This window comes from Papio anubis, chromosome 16, assembly GCF_008728515.1.
Source record: "Papio anubis isolate 15944 chromosome 16, Panubis1.0, whole genome shotgun sequence".
In the NCBI taxonomy this organism is placed as follows: domain Eukaryota; kingdom Metazoa; phylum Chordata; class Mammalia; order Primates; family Cercopithecidae; genus Papio; species Papio anubis.
Genome location: NC_044991.1, coordinates 69,984,191 through 70,005,016, shown reverse-complemented (window position 1 = coordinate 70,005,016; position 20,826 = coordinate 69,984,191). Strand labels below are relative to the sequence as shown.

The window sequence follows — 20,826 nt, the reverse complement described above, 5'->3', positions numbered from 1 at the left end:
GCCCTGGTAGGGTCTGAGGCAGTACCCTGTAACCAAATCTAATATTTCTACAGCAAAACTTACACATTCTCACAAGAAATGGGATAAATAAAGACTGCAAGTAGTATCAGGCCAATTCGACTATGTTCAGGTTTTACCACCAAATTACTTTGTATAATACTAAGGTGAAGAACCTTGTTTTAGAGCTTCTGGGGTTTCAGAATTGCATTAAGCATGTAGCCCTATATTCTCTACCTGCACAGTTGCATGAACAAGGGGATCAGTTCTTGCTTGTATGTTCTGGGAAGAATACCCAGTGTATGACTTGTAGTGTGTGCTCTGTGGAACATTTGTTCCCCAAGACTCTCTGTAGTGAAGGCTGATGTGGTGGAGGTCACAGCATTTTGAAAAAGCTGTGTGATGTATCTGGTTCTAGGAGACTCACAATTACCCATGTGGGAGTTCTGAGGAGTCAGAAATAAATGGATTTGTTGGTGTTTAACTTACTGTCTTTCCTCTAAGTTTGATCTTGGCCCTCTTTTTGTCGGATGACCACCTGACTATAGAGATAGTATTCTGCAGACCAGTGGCCCTACATCTCGGTTTGCTGGGACAACCCTGGTTTACTCCCATTATCCTGGTGAAATTAAGAGCATCCATTTCATAGTGTGCCCCAGTTTCAGTGATAAATTATATAGTCTTCCTATCCATAGACATTTACAGAATGCATACTGGCACATGTGACTTAGGTTTATCCTCATTTTGTAGATAAGGCAAACATTTTCTGTTAAGGGCCAGAAAGAAAATATTTTAGTCTTTGCAAGCCATACAGTTTCTGTTGCAATTACTCAATTCTGCCATTGTACTATGAAAACAGTCATAGATAATATGTAAATGAATGGACCCAGCTGTGTTCCAACAAAACTTTATGTGCAAAAACAGGTGGTGGGCTGGATTTGGCTTCCAGGCCATAGTTGAACCCGGATGTACATGATAAAGCTGATGTCCAGAGTTGCATAGTGAAGTCCAAGAGCACATAGCAAATTTTTGGCAAAGCTGAGAGCAGATCCCAGATACCCTACTCCCTAGACTGTCACCACTGTATTATTGACTATAGACATCAAGTGTCTCTAAAAGCTCACAGGCATGGTCAGTGAGGCTTTAAGGTTCCAATTAGAAACCCGATATATAGGACCAGATGCAAATGGGTACAGGATGGGGCCACAGGTGGAAGTACAATGAACAAGAAAATTGACGCAGTACTGGGACAGTCACACCATTTCCATGCTTTTTGATGAGGCATGGAGGGAAAAGGACATTTCTGGAGTACCCTCTATGTTCACACCCTATGAGAGGCATGAGATCTGTGCAGTAGCCCCCTCTATTAGGTAGCAACATGTCCTATCTTCCAGCGTAGGAAGCACTATTGGTAAATTCAGATCCCCATAATCTTTCCTAGGTCCTCTGGCTCCAAGCTCTGCTTTGCCTTTAGGGAAAATAGCTTGCCCTTGCTGAGAATCTTCTTCCTAGCTGTGTAATGTTAGCTATATCCTGTCATATTTCAGAATCACAGTTTCTTCATCAGTAGAACGGAGAGGATATTAGGACAGGCCCTTCTGCAAATGGAATTAGAGAACATATATGTATCATCATGTCAGGTATATTAGTCTGTTCGCACACTGCTATGAAGAACTGCCCCAAGACTGGATAATTTATAAAGAAAAGAGGTTTAATTGACTCACAGTTCTGCATGGCTGGGGAGACCTCAGGAAACTTACAATCATGGCAGAAGGGGAAGCGGGCATGTCTTACATGGTGGCAGGCAAGAGAGGGCTGGTGAAGGAGGAACTGTCAAACACTTATAAAACCATCAGATCTTGTGGTAACTCACTCACTACCACAAGAATAGCATGGGGGAAACCACCCCCATTATCCAATCACATCCCACCAGGTTCCTTTCTCAACATGTGTGGATTATAGGGATTATAATTCAAGATGAGATTTGGGTGGGGACACAGAGCCAAACCCTATCAGCAGGCTTGCAGTGGGCCTCAGCAATTGTTGGAAGGAAGAAAAAAGGAAAAGAGGGCAAAAGAAAGAAAGGGGAAGGAGGAAGGAAGCCCTTTTAAAATAAATAGCCAGTGTTGTTTAGCCTATACTCAGTAACCTCCTTGCCATCCCTTGGATAAGCAGCTTCATCTGGGAGAATTTTCTGATTAGAACCTTGTTGGCTACTGCAGCTTCATTACATTTCCTTGGCTGCAAGCAGCAGTTTGGAGATATGTTATACACACACAGTCACTAATGGATACTCACTTAGCCACAAACACCGCAGAGTGCACACATAGGGGCAAACATCCACAGACTCTCAGATTCAAAACACACTTGCACATGCACACATAGGTACAGTGGCAAGAAAAGGGGGCCTATCAGAAAATCAAAAGACACTAGCAAAATGGGTTTTAAAATTCACTAGACCTGGAGATCTGGTCCTGTACATATGATTCTGTGGGCTAAATATGAATTACTGGGCTTAGGACCTGATGGTTTCTGTATTAATTTATTAAAGTCATATTTTATAGTTCTAAAATTGACTTTTAGCTCTCTAACAAACATTGAAATTTCCTGTTTCTCATTAGTAAGCTTTCTGGCACCAGACTTTTGGCAAGGCCTGGGGTAAGAACCTAACCTCTACCAGCCATCTCCTGACATGCGCCTTTTCTTGGGAAAGCAGGGGCTTATTTACTTTTAATTGACACATATTAATTGTGTGTATTTATAGGGTATAGTGTGATATTTTGATCTATGTATGTGTTATAGAAATACTTAATCAAACTAATGAACATATCCATTACCTCACCAACTTAACTTTTTTTGTGTACTGAGAACACTAAAAAAAATCTATTCTTTTAGCAATTTTGAAATACACAATACATTATTATTAAATGTGGTCACCACTTAGTGCTGAATGGCTATTAAGTCACGTGTACTTCAGATCACAGCTCCTTTCTAGGTGATACTAATTTGATTTCATATTTTCTAATGATTCTGAACTTTTCTATTTCAGGATTAAAAAAAAATAAAAGAACTTCTGTTAATTTTGCAACCATCTGCTTGCCCTAGTCTCTATCACCTGCCTACAGAAAATTATATCTTATTCAGTAGTTATAATCACTATATAGGCCGCTGAAATTAAGGACTCACCCAGCTTTGGTTCAACTGGACTTGAAACTCAGTCCCTTTCCCAGGAAATCCCTGCTATCTGGCACTCTGTAGATTTAGTAGCTTGGAGTGGAGTGGAGTTTATCACAGTGGAGTGGAGTTTATCACAGTGAGGGGCCTACTCTACCACCCTTGGAATTCTATTCCACCTGCTCCCTTATCCATCCCACTTCTTTCCACTAAGCATCAAATCCTCCTCCTTGTCTTATACAGGTCTCCTTGGGCTGATATGGTAAAAAGTATCTCACTTAATTTTACCCTAAGCAATCCCTCCCCATGATAATATGTATATTTGAGGAGTTCTGATGTGACAGCATTTTTCTCTTCTCCTGAAGATGTTTGCAGCCCCTTGAAATTTTTGCCATTCAAGTTTTCTGCTCGAGAACTATAAAAGATGAAGTTAAAGCACCAGGTCTTTTAAACCATGGCCTGATAAATCCACACCCTCCTCCAAGTGACCAAAACCACTTTTTGGAGGGGCTGCGCATCACTCATCTCAGAGCCTCTTGTGGGGAATTGCTTCCTGGCTTTGCACAAGTCCTCATGCACAGGGAGAGGTTTTCACCTTTCCATGCAAGCCCCATCTCTTCAACACCTGCACCAGGAGGTCTCTAATGAGACCCATGGGCTGGAGCATGTGCAATAGATGGTAGGTCCACATGGCAGCCTCGGAGTTGAAGAGCATCTACAGAGAAGTTGGAATTCTCAGTCTGGGCCCTCTGCTCTAGTCCCTGTACTCAGGGTCTCGCCCTCCATATACTGACTTGGAGTGCCACTGGGTATGCATGGCCTGTGTGAGTTCCCCATCCCATCCCTACTCCCCTGCCTCTTGAAGACAGGAGGAAAACGCTACACCAGAGTCACCTCTAGACTTCTCTACTCACTCCCCTGACTCTCCCATTTCCTGACTTTCATTCCTCGAGGGCCTTGGTTGAATTTTCCTGAGAGTGTGCTTGGGTCAGAGATAACCATTCTCCCTCTCCTCAGGACACCTTGGCAGGTCTTTCCATCTCCCAGGGTCCTGGCGTCACCTTGTCTCCTTGTGGTGTCTGTCCCTGGGAACTGGAGCTGGCTATCTACTGGGCGGGACTTCCTGTGGCTAGGAGCTTTACATCAGAAGCATATTGATGGAGTGATCATCTCCTTCCAAGGTTGTAGGTGTCTTCTGGGGCACCTTCTGATCATCCTCAGTGTCATTTTACACAATTACATTCATAGATTATTACCATTTTTACTTCCTCTTTTTGTGAATTACCTGTTGAAGTCATTGGCCACTTTTTAATTGGAATGGTTTATTTATTTTTCTGTTGATTCTCAAGAGTCCTTTGCACACAAAAAAGAATATTTTCATATTAGCTGACACAGGTGTTACAAATATTATTCTCAGCCTGTCATTTGACTTTTAATTTTGTTTTAGATTTTTGCTAACATGCAAAGCACACTTGACACCATAGTTATTAAGAAAGCATTGTGTAACTTTAAATAAGTTGGTTTTTAAGACGTTGTCACTAATTTCTAGTTTTAGTTCATTTGGTTAGAAAATGTATAGGCCCAAAACTAAACAATTTCTTCTTCGAGGGATTTATTGAAGTTATATTGTAGCCTACTATATGATTTTTTTTTGCAACTGAGCCATAGCATTTGAATAGAAGTTTCATTCTGTCTTTATATTTATTAACGTATATCTAGGAAATACATTATTATTTATGTTATATATACTTGCTTTTTCCTATATGATTAGTCAAAGTCTAAGACATAGGTTAAAGTCTTCAATCCATGTCTTTTACATCATTTTCTCCACTTAAGTCTCTTGACTAATGTGTTTTTTCTAAATGACCATTTAATCCACCTAATTTTTTCATTGTTATTTTCAGCTAAAATTCTACTTTGAGGCTCTCACATTATTTCTGCAAGAATTGCTTTCTGTTTATTTGCATTTCTTTATTATGTCTTTGTTCAACTTGTTCTTTTTAATGTTATTGAGTCATTCTGTTTTAGGTGTTCATCTTATAGCATACAATTAGACTTTGTTTATTTAGACAGTCTGAGAGCTTTTCTGTATTTTAACCCATTTATATTTATTGTCACAACAGAAACATTTTTTCTTTATTTTGTCATTTTTATTACACAGTTTGAATGCTTTTGTGCTATTTCTTTTAAATGCATTTACTGTGTATGTTCTATTTGCTTTTTTTTCTATGAACTTTGCTTTTGGTTTCCTTTGAATTATTAAAAAATATAATTAGACACATGATTATTTACAGGAAGGCTTTCTGTTTACTTTTCCCTCTGCAAGATGAGGTGGCTAGCACGTTACTTTTGCAAACTTTCCTCTACCTCTTGAATAATTTTGTTTGTTGAGTCTCTCTGAAGGACCCTGCTATCTTAGTAAACTATTCTTCCAGAGTGGCCGTCATGCTGGAGCAACAGCTCTATGGTGTGACTGTCATCCCCAAGGCACTTCACCTAACTCCCAGGCAGCCACATGCTGTTTCACAACAGATCCTATCACCTAAGGAAGCTGCCTCTTTTCAGCCATCACCATGATCTCCAGTGGTTCCCATTGGTTCTCCACAGTTCTTTTGTTACAGCTGTTGGAGTTCCAGGCCCTGGTGAGAACACTAGTCTTTGAATCTAGTGACCTGGAGTGACCACGTAGGCCACAAAAAGATTTCACAGGGAGGTTTTCCTGTTGGTCTCATCGTCTACCTTGTATTCTATCCATTGACTTGAACTGAGGAGTAAAACACAGGAGAGGGAGGGTGCTTTTTAGAGGCTGTCAGGTGTTGGAGATGAAAACTGAAGACACTATGAACAAGAGCAGTGGTTCTGATGTCTGGCTGGTTTTTTACCTCAAAAAAAAATGCCTGCTTCCAGTGGTTCATCCTAATAGCAGAGATATATGACATGGGAAGATTTGAGAAATGCTAATAAGGTAGAATAAAAAGGAAAATGGAGATGAGGGCTGAGGCAGAAGGAGAGGCCCACCCTGGTCTCCAGCTTGGGTGACTGAATGGGTCATAGTGCCACTTACCATATTCCATATTTCAGAAAGAATGGCCCGTTGGTCAATGAGGGAAAAGGTTTGAGGGGGAAGCTGTGCGGAATCTGCTGCATTCACGTCATTGATGTGTTACCTAGGTAGAAACACGGATCTGTGAACTGGATACGTAAGATGGATGTGTGAGTGAAAGATCTAGGGTGCAGAGCTGGGCTTGGGAGTTATCAGTGCATTGGCAGCTGTTGAAGGGACAGCGTATGCAGTGAAAAGATGACTAACGGGAGCCCACGTTAGAAGGCAGATGGAGAAGGAGCAATGCCTACAGACCTATGGTAGAACAGGGCCAGATTCATGAGAAAAATCATAAGAATTAAGTGTTATCTGAGCCTAAATAGAAAAAAGACTCAGAAATGGAGAGTCCATGAACACTGACAGTTGTAGAAGAGTGGTCAAGTTGTGACAATAATTCTAATAAATATTTCTTGAGAATGTACCATGTACCATACATTGTTTTAAGTGGGGTGTTAACTCCCTTAATCTAAAAAGTCACCCAATGAGGTAGACACTGTAATTAAAGATGCAGAAAATGAGGCACAGAGCAGTAACGTAACTTTCCCAAGACCACTAACTAGCAAGTGGCACAGCCAGGACTTGAACCTAGGTACTTGGAACCAGAGTTTAAGCACTGCACTATCATCCTTCTTAAAGTAAGATAAAGACTGAAAATATCTACGGGATTTAGCAATTAGAAGATTTTTAGTATCTTCTGTGTAAGCAGTTTTAGGGGAAGTGTGGAACATGGAATCCAGATCATATTAGGTTGAAATTTTGCAATGGAGAGTCAGGGAATGTTGGGAGTGAATGAAGATAAAACTACTGAGATTTGTAAGTGTTACTGAAACACAACTGGATGGTATTACAGAAAACCTACTGCTAAAGGGTAGTTTTTAAAGAATAGGAGAAGCTGTTGACATGTCAGAATTACGGATGAAAGGGAGGATTTGAAGATATAGGATAGACAGAGAAAACCAAAAAGAATCCAAAAGCTGGAAAATATAGCAAGAGTCCGGGTCAAGAGCACTGGTGTTCCTTGCAAAGAAGAGGCAGGGAATGATGTGGTTGGATATCAAGTCAATGGGTAAAAAGTTAGAAGTCAGTCCCTCTCTTTCCCTCTTGCCTCTTGAAGATGTGGGTGTCTGCTGGGATTACATGGGTGCATGTTGAAAGGGCAGCAGTTGTGTAAGGTACAGGATTGCAGAAGGCAGTTGTGTTGTAGGCTTGGCAAAGCTGAAATAAAGGTGCAAAGGAATGGGTGCTTTAGGAGAGACTCGTATGGAGTCTGAGGAGCTCACATGGTAGCCTGGGCCTTCTGCATTAATAAGCCAAGGATTAGATAAGAAAAGCAGAGGTCCAGGCTACCACATGTGCCTGAGGAGCAGGTCAAGAGGAGTCAACTGGGAGAAGACTGTGGGTAGAGATTGTGCTGGAGTATGGGAAAGTGAAATTTCCAATTTCCAGAAGGTGAAAAATGAGGTGAAAGTAGGGCTAAAGTGGATTGGAGAAGGCCATTGGAACTAGAGAGGTCAAGGATGTTGGTTGTGCTACCCACACAGACATTGATATCTACTTGGTGAAGATACGGGTTGAGTGATGAGGGAAGCTAAATACATTACAAAATTTTTATGGAAATAGCAGTGTAGGTGGAAGTCAGTTGCCTTCTACTCCTGGATACCAAGAGGTTGATTGCCACTTATTTTTAAGAGTGTTATTATAAATTCAAATGTAATACGTTCCTTGGCAATGTAGAATCAACTCATGGTAAACCCTCCTTGGCTTATGGTAACTTCCAAAGTAGGCATCTCTCTTATCCTTTATAAGAAAGTTGGGATATTAGAAAGTAGTTCTCTGTAGAAGGATGGTCAAGTTGTGGCTTGACCCTTGAAGCTGCAGTGAAAAAGATACAGATTGGGGTTTCCAAGACCTTGGTGTTTGGGTTGTTTTTCCTGCATCTAAGTGTTATTTCTGAAATTCATTAAAAATATTCCATGCAACTGGCTCTTCCTTTGCTAGCTACCAAAGTGTGGCCTTTTTGCCTTGTGTTGAAAATCCCAGTCAATTGCCAGGGTAGCGTGCTGTCTTAATAGAAGGTTTCTTGGATAGCCTCTGATGGGAAGTTGAAATATAAAGGGCTGGGGGCCGGGCACCTTCCTATGATGAATGCCTACAACCGTTTCTGTGAAATTGACTACCGCCCTGTGTGTTGCAGGTGATATTTGAATCCGTCTCACTGAAGGGTCATCCTGGCTACATTGCTGTGGACGAGGTCCGGGTCCTTGCTCATCCGTGCAGTAAGTATGTCCCTTCCTCCCAACACAGCCTTGATCCGTGCCAGACTGGGTAGCATAGAGCCTGCAATCCTCTCCGTTCATTCAGCTCACAAACATCTCTCTCTGTCTCTCTCTCTCTCTTTCTTTTAATCCTTCAGAAATGCTTACATACTCAATGCAATCAGTCCTGAATAAATCCATAATTTTACCGGCCTGTTCAACAGGCAGCACCTCCAGGAATTTGCAGAGAGTGGCAAAGCATCTTTATTTGAATCTCTCTCCATTATTAAGGGAGTCTAAAGTCCTGATTGTTTATTAGTGGGATTCAGACCACTGAAGTGGAAGAATTAGAGGGCTTTGGATAGAATCTCGTGCAATTGTCTTTAAAAAAATAAAGAACACCACCAAAACACTGAGCAAATTAGCACACTGTTCACTTACAGAGAAAAGTACCCTGAAGCTATTAATTCTTTTAAAATAATTTTAAATATACTCATCAGCTCCGTGTAGGCATAGAGGGAGATTTCTCATAGTGGTTAGTACTTATGGTACAGCGTCAAGAGTCCTCAAAGGCGTGCCACTCCTTCATACCCATCCACTTCTTTGCCATATTTAGTCTCAGACATTGGAATGTTTTTCAGCAGGGAGATGTGGTTTCTGGGTTTGCTAAATCTCGGAGGCCGTAAGTCCTGAGTACAGGTAGTTGAGATGACATCATACCCAGTGACATTTGGTTGGGGGGACTGAAATAAAACTGATTTGCATGGAGATTATGACAGCCCCTGGGAGGGGTAGCTGGGATGCCAGGCCCACGAGTTTGTTAGTGTTCTACAGATTGGAGATTCCCAGTAGTTTCTCGGCAGCCATCCAGTTCTAGGTAATCCCCTGTGGGCTCTCTCCACTCCTCCCATATGGCCATGTGTCATGCTTTGGGCTGTGGTGCAGTTTGCTGCTGCCTCCAGAGACATCATGGGTCCTCCTCTCCTTATGTGCTTCTCAATCCTCCCATTTAGGGACTATTCTGATTTCAGCCTCATCCATGTTGCTTTAATTGACATGACTTTCCATTTCTGCTGCAATGAATTTGTCAGACCCTCAGATGTAACTTCCCTCCCTCTGCCTGGCACTAGAATGCCATTGTCTGACTCACTGTCTTAGAGCCCCTTCTCTGAAGGAATTTGGAACACATTACAAGTTCTGAACGTTATTTTGAGAAACTCTGTTTGGGTCCTGTGCAGGACAGATGCTCTTTCCCAAGAAGCAACTGGTATCTTAGGAATGCTGATATGCTACTGTGCTCTTCGTTGCACTGGCTGAGAGTCCCTACCCTCTGGGTTACTTCCTGAGTCTTTTAGAATTTCTCAGATGGGTCTGTCATTCAGTCATGCCTGAGGAAATGTTTCTGTTGACCCAGACTTCGTGTGAAGAGGATCCCAGAAATCCCCCCAGCTATGCAGGGTTTATGTAGTAGATAGGCATATGAATCTCCTTCCCCAGGGTGAAATACTCGCCACCCTGGACTCATGGGAGTCAGCATCAGCTGCTCATTGGAGAATGATCTTTGGTCTAAGACTGGGCAACTGTGTTGGGAGATGTCAACGCTACCTGTGGTCCATTTAATTGCATGCGCTCAACCTTGCACCACCTCCAGTTTCAAGGTAGTCTCTCTGAAACATGCCTTCTGTCTTCCTCATTCCCTGCCTACATCCCATCCACTCAGAGCATGCTTGCCTCTGCCACATCTACCTGTGTTCCTGCTTCTTACCTTGTGCTGGATGCTTGGACTTTGTCTTTCTAGTAGGTGACAGCTGGCTTTTCCCAGAGGAAAATAGCATGAGTCTTGCTACCTGGATCCCAGAACTTTGTGCTCTAATGGGAGTTTTCACTTCCATCCTGATGCCCAACCTTGACACCTGTCAAACCGTAACTACCTGTCAAGCCGTAACTACCTTCAAGCCCAAAGTGGTAAAAGCTCTGCCTTACCTCCAAGCACTGACCATGGTTTGCTGTCACAAGCATATGCACCATTCTCTTCGATAAATATCCATGGGAGAGGGTTCTCTGGAGGGCACTGGAATGACTGTCCACCCCCCAAAGTCTCATGAGTTCTCTTGAAATTCTCCTTTCACTGGGGCTGCTCCTGAAGTTAGAATTCTCCTGACAACCTCACCCTCCTCCTGCAGAGGGGTGTGGGTTGCATGGTTATGAAGTTGCTGAGAGCCAGTTACCCAGCAAATGGACCATGGGATATAACTCAGAAAGGCATGATCCTGGCTTTATGTCCACATAATGTGCTTCTGTTGGGTTCAATCTCAGTGTTGAGGCAGCTTAAGCATAAACTTCCCAGAAACCACTATGTGAAGACCCCATAGGAGTGGCTGGAATTGGAAAAAATTCACTTCACTATATGGGCAAATACTAGCAGTATATATAATGCCTGAGGTATATCCACAGCTCATGAATCATGTGGAGTTGAGTAGGGCCTAGCAAAGTTGCTTTCCTAAGGACCAGTGCTCAGTCCATACCTAGCCCAGGTTTTTATTCTTTCTTTCAGCAAGCGCGTATGTCAGCTATGTGTTAAGAACTTTCCTAGGCACGGTGATACTTAAGTGACTAAGAAAGGTTAGGTCCTTGTACTCATGGTGTTTGATTAGCAGGAGAGGCAATGGAAAGAAAGTCACTAAATCAGTAATATTAAGTAACCCAAAATTTCAGATAGTGAAAAGTCCTGTGGATATAATAAGTGTGGGTATCTGGGATATGGGAGGGCTTCTTGGATATAGTGGTCAGAGGAGATATCTTTGAAAATGTGACCTGAGCTGGGACTCAAATCACAGGAAGGAGTTCACAGTCTAGTGATTTGCGGGAGGGGTGCTTCAGACAGAGGTGACAGAGATTGCAGAGGTCTTGCACAGGGAGTTGGCTTGATGCTGCCAGCATGTCCTGAGCATACGGAGCACAGGAGAAAGTGGTTAGGGCAAATGTTGGGCAGGAAAGCCTGGACCTTGGGCATCATGGTGAGTAGTTTAAATGTTTGTCTAAGTGCAGGGAGGCTCTGCTGCAGGAAGTGCTGCTGGAGAAGGGTCACTTGGGCTGCTCTGTGTTGAAGGACCATAAAGAAGATGTCAGGAAACCTAAGAGGAAGAAAGTTCTGGAGCCATGCAAGAGGCGGTGGTGGCCTGCACCAGGGTGGTTGAGAGACATCCATTCATCATCCAACAAGTATTTATTGAGCATGAGCTCCATGTCAGGCACCATTCTGGGTTTGTGGGAGTGAGAAAGACAGATTTGACTGTCTGTCTTCATGGACTTCTGTTGAAGTGAAGGAGGCTGAAACAAAACAAAGTAATTATATGATTATATTATTATAATCTATATATTATATAATTATTATACAAGTATGATATAGAATATCGAATGATATAGATGTATTACATAAATGTAAGTTATAATATATAAATATATAATAATATAATTATATAATTTACATTTATATATAATATATACATTTATAATTATATAATATGATTATATAATTATATGCACAGACGGTGTGTTAGTTTGCTAAAGCTGTCATAACAAAACCCCTCAGACTGGATGGCTTAAGCAACTTAAATGTATTTTATTTTCTCACAGTTCTGGAGGCTGGCAGTCCAAAATTAAGGTGTTGGCAGCACTAGTTTCTCCTGAGGCTCTTTCTTTGCTTGCAAGTGGCTATCTTCTTGCTGAGGCCTCACATGGTCATTCGTCTGTACTCACAGTCCCTTGGTGTCTCTCTGTGCATTCACATGTCCTCTGTTGAGAATACTGGTCAGATTGGATTGGATTAGGGCTTTCCTAAAGGGCTTATTTTAATTTCATCACATCTTCAAAGGCCCTGCTGCTCAATATATTTGAGACACTGGGGGTTAGGGTCATATATCAAAAGATAAATCTGGGGGAGGCACAGTTCAGACCATGACAAATGATAAGCAGGGCAATGAAGAAACATAGAGCATAGAGGTGGCCAGAGGTGCACAGATTAGAGACCCATTTATGAGGCAGAGCCAACTGGTCTCATCTGATGAATTGGATTAGGAGTCAGGCTTCAGACATGGCGCACTCACAGATTTCTAGCTTAAGCAAGGTGGTGCGAGCCGGGGAAGAACTGAGCAGGCTGCCTTGTGAGGAGCCAGCTATGGGCCCCAGGGGCTGCTTTCAGGGATTACCTGTTATGCAACTGGATAGTAGCTTCTGAACTCCCCTTTAGACTAATGGTGCTTTTCCCCAACCTCCAGTCTTAGAATTTATGACTTCGCTCATAGATGGTTAAAAATTTAACTATATTGAAATATATGCATTCAATTCAAAAAAGCCTGTGGACATAAAGTCTTTTTAATTCTCCCCTTCTGTCCTCTAAAACATATTTTCTATTAACATATGGTCAGAGTTTATCAATAAGTGATTCCACTAAATATTCCAAAAGTTCCAGGGAGCGAGTGACTGATTTGCAATTGTATCTTCCATTGATTGGCACTGAAATTAGAACTGTAGATAATCGCCTCCAAGCTCCCAAAACAGTAAGCAAAAGACAGGCGTAATACTCAAAGGAAATTATTTTCTCTTACAAGTGGAAACCTCTCATCTATATTTTATAGCCCATTTAACATTTTTGTGTTATTCTAAAAGTATTCTAGCCTTAGTTACCCTCTGCTGCTGTTTCTCAGTGTTAGCCATTAGCAGGGCCAAGGCAGTTATAACTGTGTGCCATAAATGTCAGTATGATTTTTCCAGTCTGTTTCAAAGTTTCTAGCTTCTAAGTTGACTTTTCTTTCCCCCTCACAATCCTGTGGGGCCATATCCCTGAGCCCACAGAGTGTCTGCGGCATGTTTCTAATGTGTGTACTGGGCTTTCTCCACAATTGTGTGGCTTCCTACTGAGCACTGGCAGGTTTAAAGAGCAAGATAAAGGGCACAATAATATGTCTTCAGATGCTGCACTGACATCTGCAGGAGTCTAAATGTCACCAACGTCAAGGCATTTTTGCCCCAAATGCACAGCCAGTCTTCTGTTAAGCCCATTCAGTGGCACCCAATCTGGGCAGAATTGGGTCTTAGTGCGGAGTGAGTAGGAAATGCTTAGAACCACGAGCTGATGGCTGACCTGGGTACAAAGGTCAACTGTGTTTGGCTGAAGGTGAGTGAGTTGAAGCTCGTGGAGTATAAGTTCTCTCCCAGAGCAGCAGATGCTGGGGGAAGGCGACAGTTGGGAGAGCCTGTGGCTGATGGGCAGGCTGTGTGAGGGCATGGAAGAAGGAGGGTCAGAGAGGCCAGGAACACAGGGAAGAGGACCAAACAGGTCCTCCACATAAGCACAATCCCCAGAGAGCACTGCCTGTCATGAGCCAAGGATGACCCAGAGCCCCAAGGAGCAGAGACAAGGGTCTTGAGCAAGAAGAGAGTGGTCTAGATCAGCTCCTGTGCTGGGAACTGCAATTGGGGCTGGCCTTCATGTGATGCCCACAGCGTACTGCATGGAGTGGTGGGGGCATTCCTGCACGTATGGGGCTGGATCGGGTGAGACTGGCTAGTGGAAATTGTTGCAGTTGACTTACATAGGAGCTACATATCAGAGACCGCAGATTGATAGAGCCTGCCTGCCCACATGTTTTGTTTTTGTTTTTGTTTTTTTGTTTTTGTTTTTTGTTTTTTTGGTTTTTTTTTAGTTTATTTATTATTATTATACTGTAAGTTGTAGGGTACATGTGCATAACATGCAGGTTTGTTACATATGTATACTTGTGCCTTGTTGGTGTGCTGCACCCATCAACTCGTCATTTACATCGGGTATAACTCCCAATGCAATCCCTCCCCCCTCCCCCCTCCCCATGATAGGCCCCGGTGTGTGATGTTCCCCTTCCTGAGTCCAAGTGATCTCATTGTTCAGTTCCCACCTATGAGTGAGAACATGCGGTGTTTGGTTTTCTGTTCTTGTGATAGTTTGCTAAGAATGATGGATTCCAGCTGCATCCATGTCCCTACAAAGGACACAAACTCATCCTTTTTTATGGCTGCATAGTATTCCATGGTGTATATGTGCCACATTTTCTTAATCCAATCTGTCACTGATGGACATTTGGGTTGATTCCAAGTCTTTGCTATTGTGAATAGTGCTGCAATAAACATACGTGTGCATGTGTCTTTATAGCAGCATAATTTATAATCCTTTGGGTATATACCCAGTAATGGGATGGCTGGGTCATATGGTACATCTAGTTCTAGATCCTTGAGGAATCGCCATACTGTTTTCCATAATGGTTGAACTAGTTTACAATTGTGTTTTAATAACATGTTGAGTTTAGAGTGAGAGACTTCATGTAAAGTCTGGATTTCTTACTGGCCTTGAGAAATCAGATGTTTGACACCCCTATACAAAGCATGCATGCCTGGCCTACCTCTGCTGAATTTAAGTAGGAACTGCCCCCTTTCAGTGGGACGCAGAGTCTCTCTCCATTTCCCTCCAGTCCTCACCACTCCTATTGTCTCCCCAGTGCTAAGGCTACTGGTGGATGCCGGTTGTTATTGTGCTTGCAACATTGCTTTTCTTATATAAAGAAATGTTTATTTTTCTCAAGTCTCTATCCAAAGTGGGAAAATAAAAGGTGGAGCAAGGAAGTGGTATTTTTGTTCTGTTTTACAGCTGAACAACTTTATCAATTTACATAACTGGCTCTTGTAGGTGCATGCGTTCATAATCTCTGCGATAAATCGCCAGTATTTGCCCAGAATATTCACACTAGGAGGCATTAAACATCTAAACTCTCTACCACTGAACCTAGAAGGGAGGGAAGAAGAGGAATTGAAGATGAAAGAATCAAGGTGAAAGGTCTGTTGCTAAGAAGGAGGAAGTGGAGAGGAGTCAGAGGCATGCCGGGGACATTGATCCAGAGAAGATTCATTGCTAATTGTACATATCCCAGAGGTTAAACCATTTTCTCGAAGGGTAAGGGAAGAGTGTTTCTTTGTAAAACCAAACACAGAGTTTCCCAGCATTGGAGCTAAGAGTCTGCACTCCCTTCCCACCTGGGGTGGATGTGTTCACTCCCCCTTTAAACCTGTGGTATGAACAGACTTACAAGGTTCACTATATTTCCACTTCAAGAATGGACTTGAACTGATAGTTCCAAAAATAACTTTATAAAATGATACAGGAGAGCCAAAAGGAAACAATTTCAGACAATCGAAGCAGCATGGCATTTGTCAAGTTGACTAGATGCAGGAATTTTCAACTCTGAAAAGCCCATAGAAGTGGTTTTCCCTGGGCCTTGGGTCCTTGACACCAGCCAGCCATGGTGGTTCAAAGGTAGCCTGAGGGATCTCTGAGCTGCTGTTACTAGTTTAAAAACCTGAGCAAAAGTACATTGGGGAAATGGGGATACTGCCCACTTCCTGGATTTTTCTGGGGGTTTCCGTGAGATACGACGTGTCAAGTTCTTCAAACAGTGTCAGAGTCATCCTAAGTGATATATGAACTCTTCACTGAGCCAGGCCACTTCTCAAGCGCCAATTCCACCCTGCCCAGTGCTCTCCCAAGAAGTCTGCCTAATTGTTCCAAGATTCTTGGCTTTTGCTGAGCTTTATAGGTGCTGACACAGATAGGTAGACCAAATAGTTCAAATCAAGGAAAAATAGCAAGGAAAGGGGTCACTTTTAATAAAATATTTGGGAGCATGGAAAGAAACCTGAACCAGCAGCACAGCCCTGACTGGGAGCCCCTTCTGCAGACCCTGGAGTCTATCTGGAGACACCATCCTCATTCCCAGTGCCCAGGAGGCAAGGGAGCATAGCTGCTTGTTAAATGCTGAGTCTGGGGCTAAAGTGGACCTGGATTCAATTCTGTTTCTGTCTTTCACTAGTGCTGTGTAGCTTTTTCAGCACATTAAACTTGCTGAGCCTTGATTTCTGCCTAACGGGGAAATCATGATAGTGTCTGCTTTATAGGAACGTCATGAAGTTAAGTTAGATAGAGCATGCAAAGCATTTATCATAGTACCTGGCATTGTAGGAGCTCTCAGTAAATGACATTATTGTTACTATTTGTCTCTGTGTATTTGACTCCCTCTAGAAAGATGGCCAAAGCCTCCTGTTAAACCTCCTTGATCCTCTCCTAACTCTCCATTTGTTTCCATTCTGGGGGTGGTCCCAGTTCATCACTGATTTCATTGATGGCATAGAGATTCTTCATTGTGCCTCAGTGAGGAAACCAATCCTTCTAGATACAAGTTATCAGCCAATGGAGAGCTGTTACTTATGTTATTATTTGTAGAGTGCAGGTAGGTGAGAACCCTTCTCCACAAAAAAGGAAAGAGATGGACCTAGGTTACTCAATATAAAATGTAGACTTAATACGAAGAGTGTCTGCTTGTACACACTCTGATTTTCATTTGAAAGACCTTTTCCCTGTTGTGTCCAGTCCCTAGAATCAATGCTCCCTCTCATGCTCAGAAATCACCATCACAGAGTAAGACTCTGGGGTCTTGTGACATTGGGCACATTTCTAGAGTTCTCTGTGCCTCAGTTCATTCACTGTGAAATAGAGAAAATAACACTACTGACTGCATTGGGTTAGGTGAGTTACTGCAGAGAGACACTTCATGTGGTACTTATCACATAGCAAGCACTAAGAATGACAGCTACTAGTGCTTTCCTTCTCTTTTCCTCCCTCTTCCACTCTTTGTCTTCCTCATCAGCATCGTCACCCAGGCCAAGCGTACAGGTATCAGGCCCAAAGGTGATTCGCTACAGCTTTCTTTTTTTTGCTTCTTGAGGTTACAGGGAAGCATCACCTATCATGAATATCTGCACTCCTCCTGCCCCCCAATTTTTCTTCTAACTTTCGGTGTCGTAGTTTCACCTTTTGTGCAATGCCAGCCCCAGAAGAATGATCAGTTTGGGTGTATTCTAGGCATGTTTGTGCCAATTTCACAGAGCAACATTGCTAGTAATAGGACACAGAGATCTAAATTCACATCCTGATTCCCTCACCCTCTGGATGTGTGTCTGTGCCAAATGATGATGTAAACCCTCAGAGCCTTGACTTTCTGATCTGTGAAATGGTGATACTGTCCCCTTCATGGATTTTTGTGAGGTTTCAGTGAGATACTGTGTGTAAAGTTCGAACAGTGCCAGACTCATAATAAGCGATCAATGAACTCTTTGCTGAGCTGGGCCACTTCTCCAGTCCCAATTCCACCCTGCCCGGTGCCCATCCTGAGCTGCCATCCACCAACAGGGAAGTGGTGCAGGCTGCTGAATCTCATTCTTATGTGTTCTTTGGTTTCTCTCTTAGGAAAAGCACCTCATTTTCTGCGACTGCAAAACGTGGAGGTGAATGTGGGGCAGAATGCCACATTTCAGTGCATTGCTGGTGGGAAGTGGTCTCAGCATGACAAGCTTTGGCTCCAGGTAAGCGTGACAGAAGCCTCTGCTCAGACTTGTTAGGATGAGAAAGGGAAAAGGAGGAATGGAAGGAAGCAGCTCTATGGCAACACAAGTGTATTGAACAAAGACCTGCGGAGGGGGACACCAGCTAGCACTGGAGCCAGCCCCTGCTTACAAACTGGGGTAATTATAGGTCCAGGTGGGAGAGGTCTGGGCTTGTGAGATGGGGTGGGTGGTGTGGTCAGCTGCTGATAAGCAAGGAGTTTCCTGGGGGTCAGGTGGTTAAGTCTGGGACTTGTCTGGCGGGATGTGTCTCATGGCCCGAGCCCCGGTAGAATTTTCTGCTCTAACCAGCATTTGCAAAATGGCAGAGGTTTACAAAATGGGGCAGCTTGGGCTAACAATGCTGGCTTCTCCCTTGATAAGGGAAGGAAGTGTGTGCTGTGGTGAAGGGTTTGCTGTGTAAGGGGAAGGGATATTTTTAAAGTACTTCTGTTCCTTTGATGGTGCCCTGCATCTATGATCTTGTTAAATCTTAACTGCAATTCTGCAAGGCGGGCGTTGGTATAACCATTTCATACATGCAGAAACCGAGACCACAACCTCAAAGTTCTATAACTGGAATTTGTAACTGTGACCTTTTCCAACTACCCTCTAACAAACTTTGTCTTTTAATTGTAGATTACTAGGGCTAAGGCAAATGGAATATCTTAGGTTCTGAATATGTGGTTATCATGTAATCTTAACTGGAAGGTTCTTGGATATCCAGTGATTGACTAGTACATCTGGATAAAATTAGAGAGTTGCTCTTTATGGGAATTTTTCACTAAAATGAGCAATCTGTCTGTTCTTTGGTTAAATAAGTCCATTAGTAAAGTCCATCAGGGAAGTGTTTTAAGCTTGAATTTGCCTTCCTGTTATTTCTGCTAATTCATGCTACTTTCCAAGAAAGATGAGAAAGTATCTCTTTGAGTGGGGGTTAGAGACAGAGGGCAACACACAGAACTAAAACATAACTTGTTAGAACATTAGCATACTTGTATTAATACCAACACAAATAGCAAGTTTTTGGAGCAGCGCAGAAGTGGGAGCTGTGCTGTTTGGTGCAGGAACCACTAACTACATGTGGCTGTGGTTATTTAACATTAAAAAAATTATTTCTATACAAAAATTAGCTAGTCGTGGTGGCGAGTGCCTGTAATCCCAGCTACTTGGGAGGCTGAGGCAGGAGAATCACTTGAACCTGGGAGGTGGAGGTTGCAATGAGCTGAGATCGCACCAGTGCACTCCAGCATGGGCAACAGAGCAAAACTCCTTCTCAAAAAAAAAAAAAAAAAATTCTAAATAGCTTTATTGAGTTATAACTGAGATGTGATGTTTAAAGTATACAGTTTTAATATGTTTATGTGTGAAAGTATTACCACAATCAAGATATTGAATGTACGCATGACATCCAAAATTCTGTTCCCATGTATAATCACTTCCTTCTGACCTCCCCACTCCCATCTGTCACAGGCAACCACCAATCTGCTTGCTGACAATACGTATTAGCTTGCATGTTCTAGAATTTCATATAAATGGAAGCATGCAGTGTGTATCTTCTTTCCTACAACATACTTATGTTGTTGTGTGTAACAATTTATTATTTTTTGCTAAGAAATATTTCATAGAATGGATGTGCTACTATTTGTTTAGCCATCTACCTGTTGATGGATACCTGTTGGGTTGTTGGCAGTTTCTGGCTGTTACAAAGAAGTTGCTGTGAGCATGCATGTGTGAGTCTTCGTACGGACATGTTCTTTCTTTTCTCTTGGGTACAAAAGTGAATTAGAAGTGGAATGGCAGGGTCATCTGGTAGATATATGTTTAACTTTAAAGAACAACGAGCTGTTTGAAAAAATGGTTGTACCATTTTACGTTCCTACCAGCAGTCTCTGAAAGTTCTAGTTGCTCCATATCCTCACCAGCACTCAGTATGGTCAGTCTTTTTTAATTTTAGCATTTGAATAGGTGTGTAATGGGAGCACATTGTAGTTTTAATTTACATTTCTTTGAGGACTGATGATACCAAACATATTTTCATGTATTGTTTTGCCTAGCTGTCTCTCCACACACTTTGCTGGAAGTTCATGTTGTCACTTCTCTTCTTGAATTTAAGCCATTTCCTGCAGTTAGAAAATCCTTGGGCGTAAAGAGCCCATCTAGGGGCCAACAGTTCATCCTTGCCACTTAGCAGCACTGCAGGGTGAAATACCTGTTCTTTCTGCTTCCCAAGGTTGCTTGCAGACCACAGGAGAGCGCAAGAAGCCTCCACATGTCACGTCAGTATTCGGTAGTGTTATTTACTCTTTTCATAACAATTAGTGTTCAGATGTATTAGGCTGCCAAGAAGCTGTGTGATTTCAATGGCATTGCCTCAGGTGGGTCATGAGAATGAGGCAGGACCATCACAATATTTTCAACAACTTTGTTTGGGTTTTCCAATTATTTTCTGATTGTTATTGTGGCAGTTCTGAGTTGCATGCCCTGAACCTTGGGTCTGTCAGTGGGAGGATGTTAAAGGAGATCATAATTGAATATTTGAAGAAAACAGATGGAAACACATGACATGGAGCTCTTCCACATCTTATCTTCTTGTCAGTGTAAACCAAATCTTATTTCACAAAACGTCTTCCAGGTGGCTTTCAATGGGACATAAAACATGACAAGATATCATAAATTAAAAGTGAGGCAACACCAGATAGAAGGAAAAATTACACAGAGCTGGTAATAATGCAAAAACCGCATTTCTGCACACCTGTTACTAACTGGCGGGTCACACACACAGCCTGCAGCTTTGTAACCACTAGTGGAATAAAGGAAACTCGTCAGATACAC

At 42.5% G+C, this 20,826-nt stretch overlaps 1 protein-coding gene and 1 long non-coding RNA gene across 15 annotated transcripts in view; one reads left to right on the top strand and one right to left on the bottom strand.

The window, feature by feature from the left end:
* PTPRT (protein tyrosine phosphatase receptor type T) overlaps positions 1–20,826 on the top strand; it is a 1,118,479-nt gene that overhangs the window by 402,303 nt on the left and 695,350 nt on the right. For all 14 annotated transcript variants that reach the window (XM_017944806.3, XM_017944803.3, XM_017944801.3 and 11 more), the window contains exons 4-5: positions 8,469–8,550; positions 17,858–17,973. In XM_017944806.3, the coding sequence (XP_017800295.2) occupies positions 8,469–8,550; positions 17,858–17,973 (198 nt within the window). The remainder of the gene's footprint in view (positions 1–8,468; positions 8,551–17,857; positions 17,974–20,826) is intronic.
* On the bottom strand, positions 1,529–10,593 carry LOC116270699. Its single transcript, XR_004178864.1, has 3 exons — positions 10,513–10,593; positions 6,236–6,338; positions 1,529–1,595 (listed from the first exon to the last, which is right to left on the bottom strand). It is a non-coding gene; the product is annotated as an uncharacterized LOC116270699 (long non-coding RNA).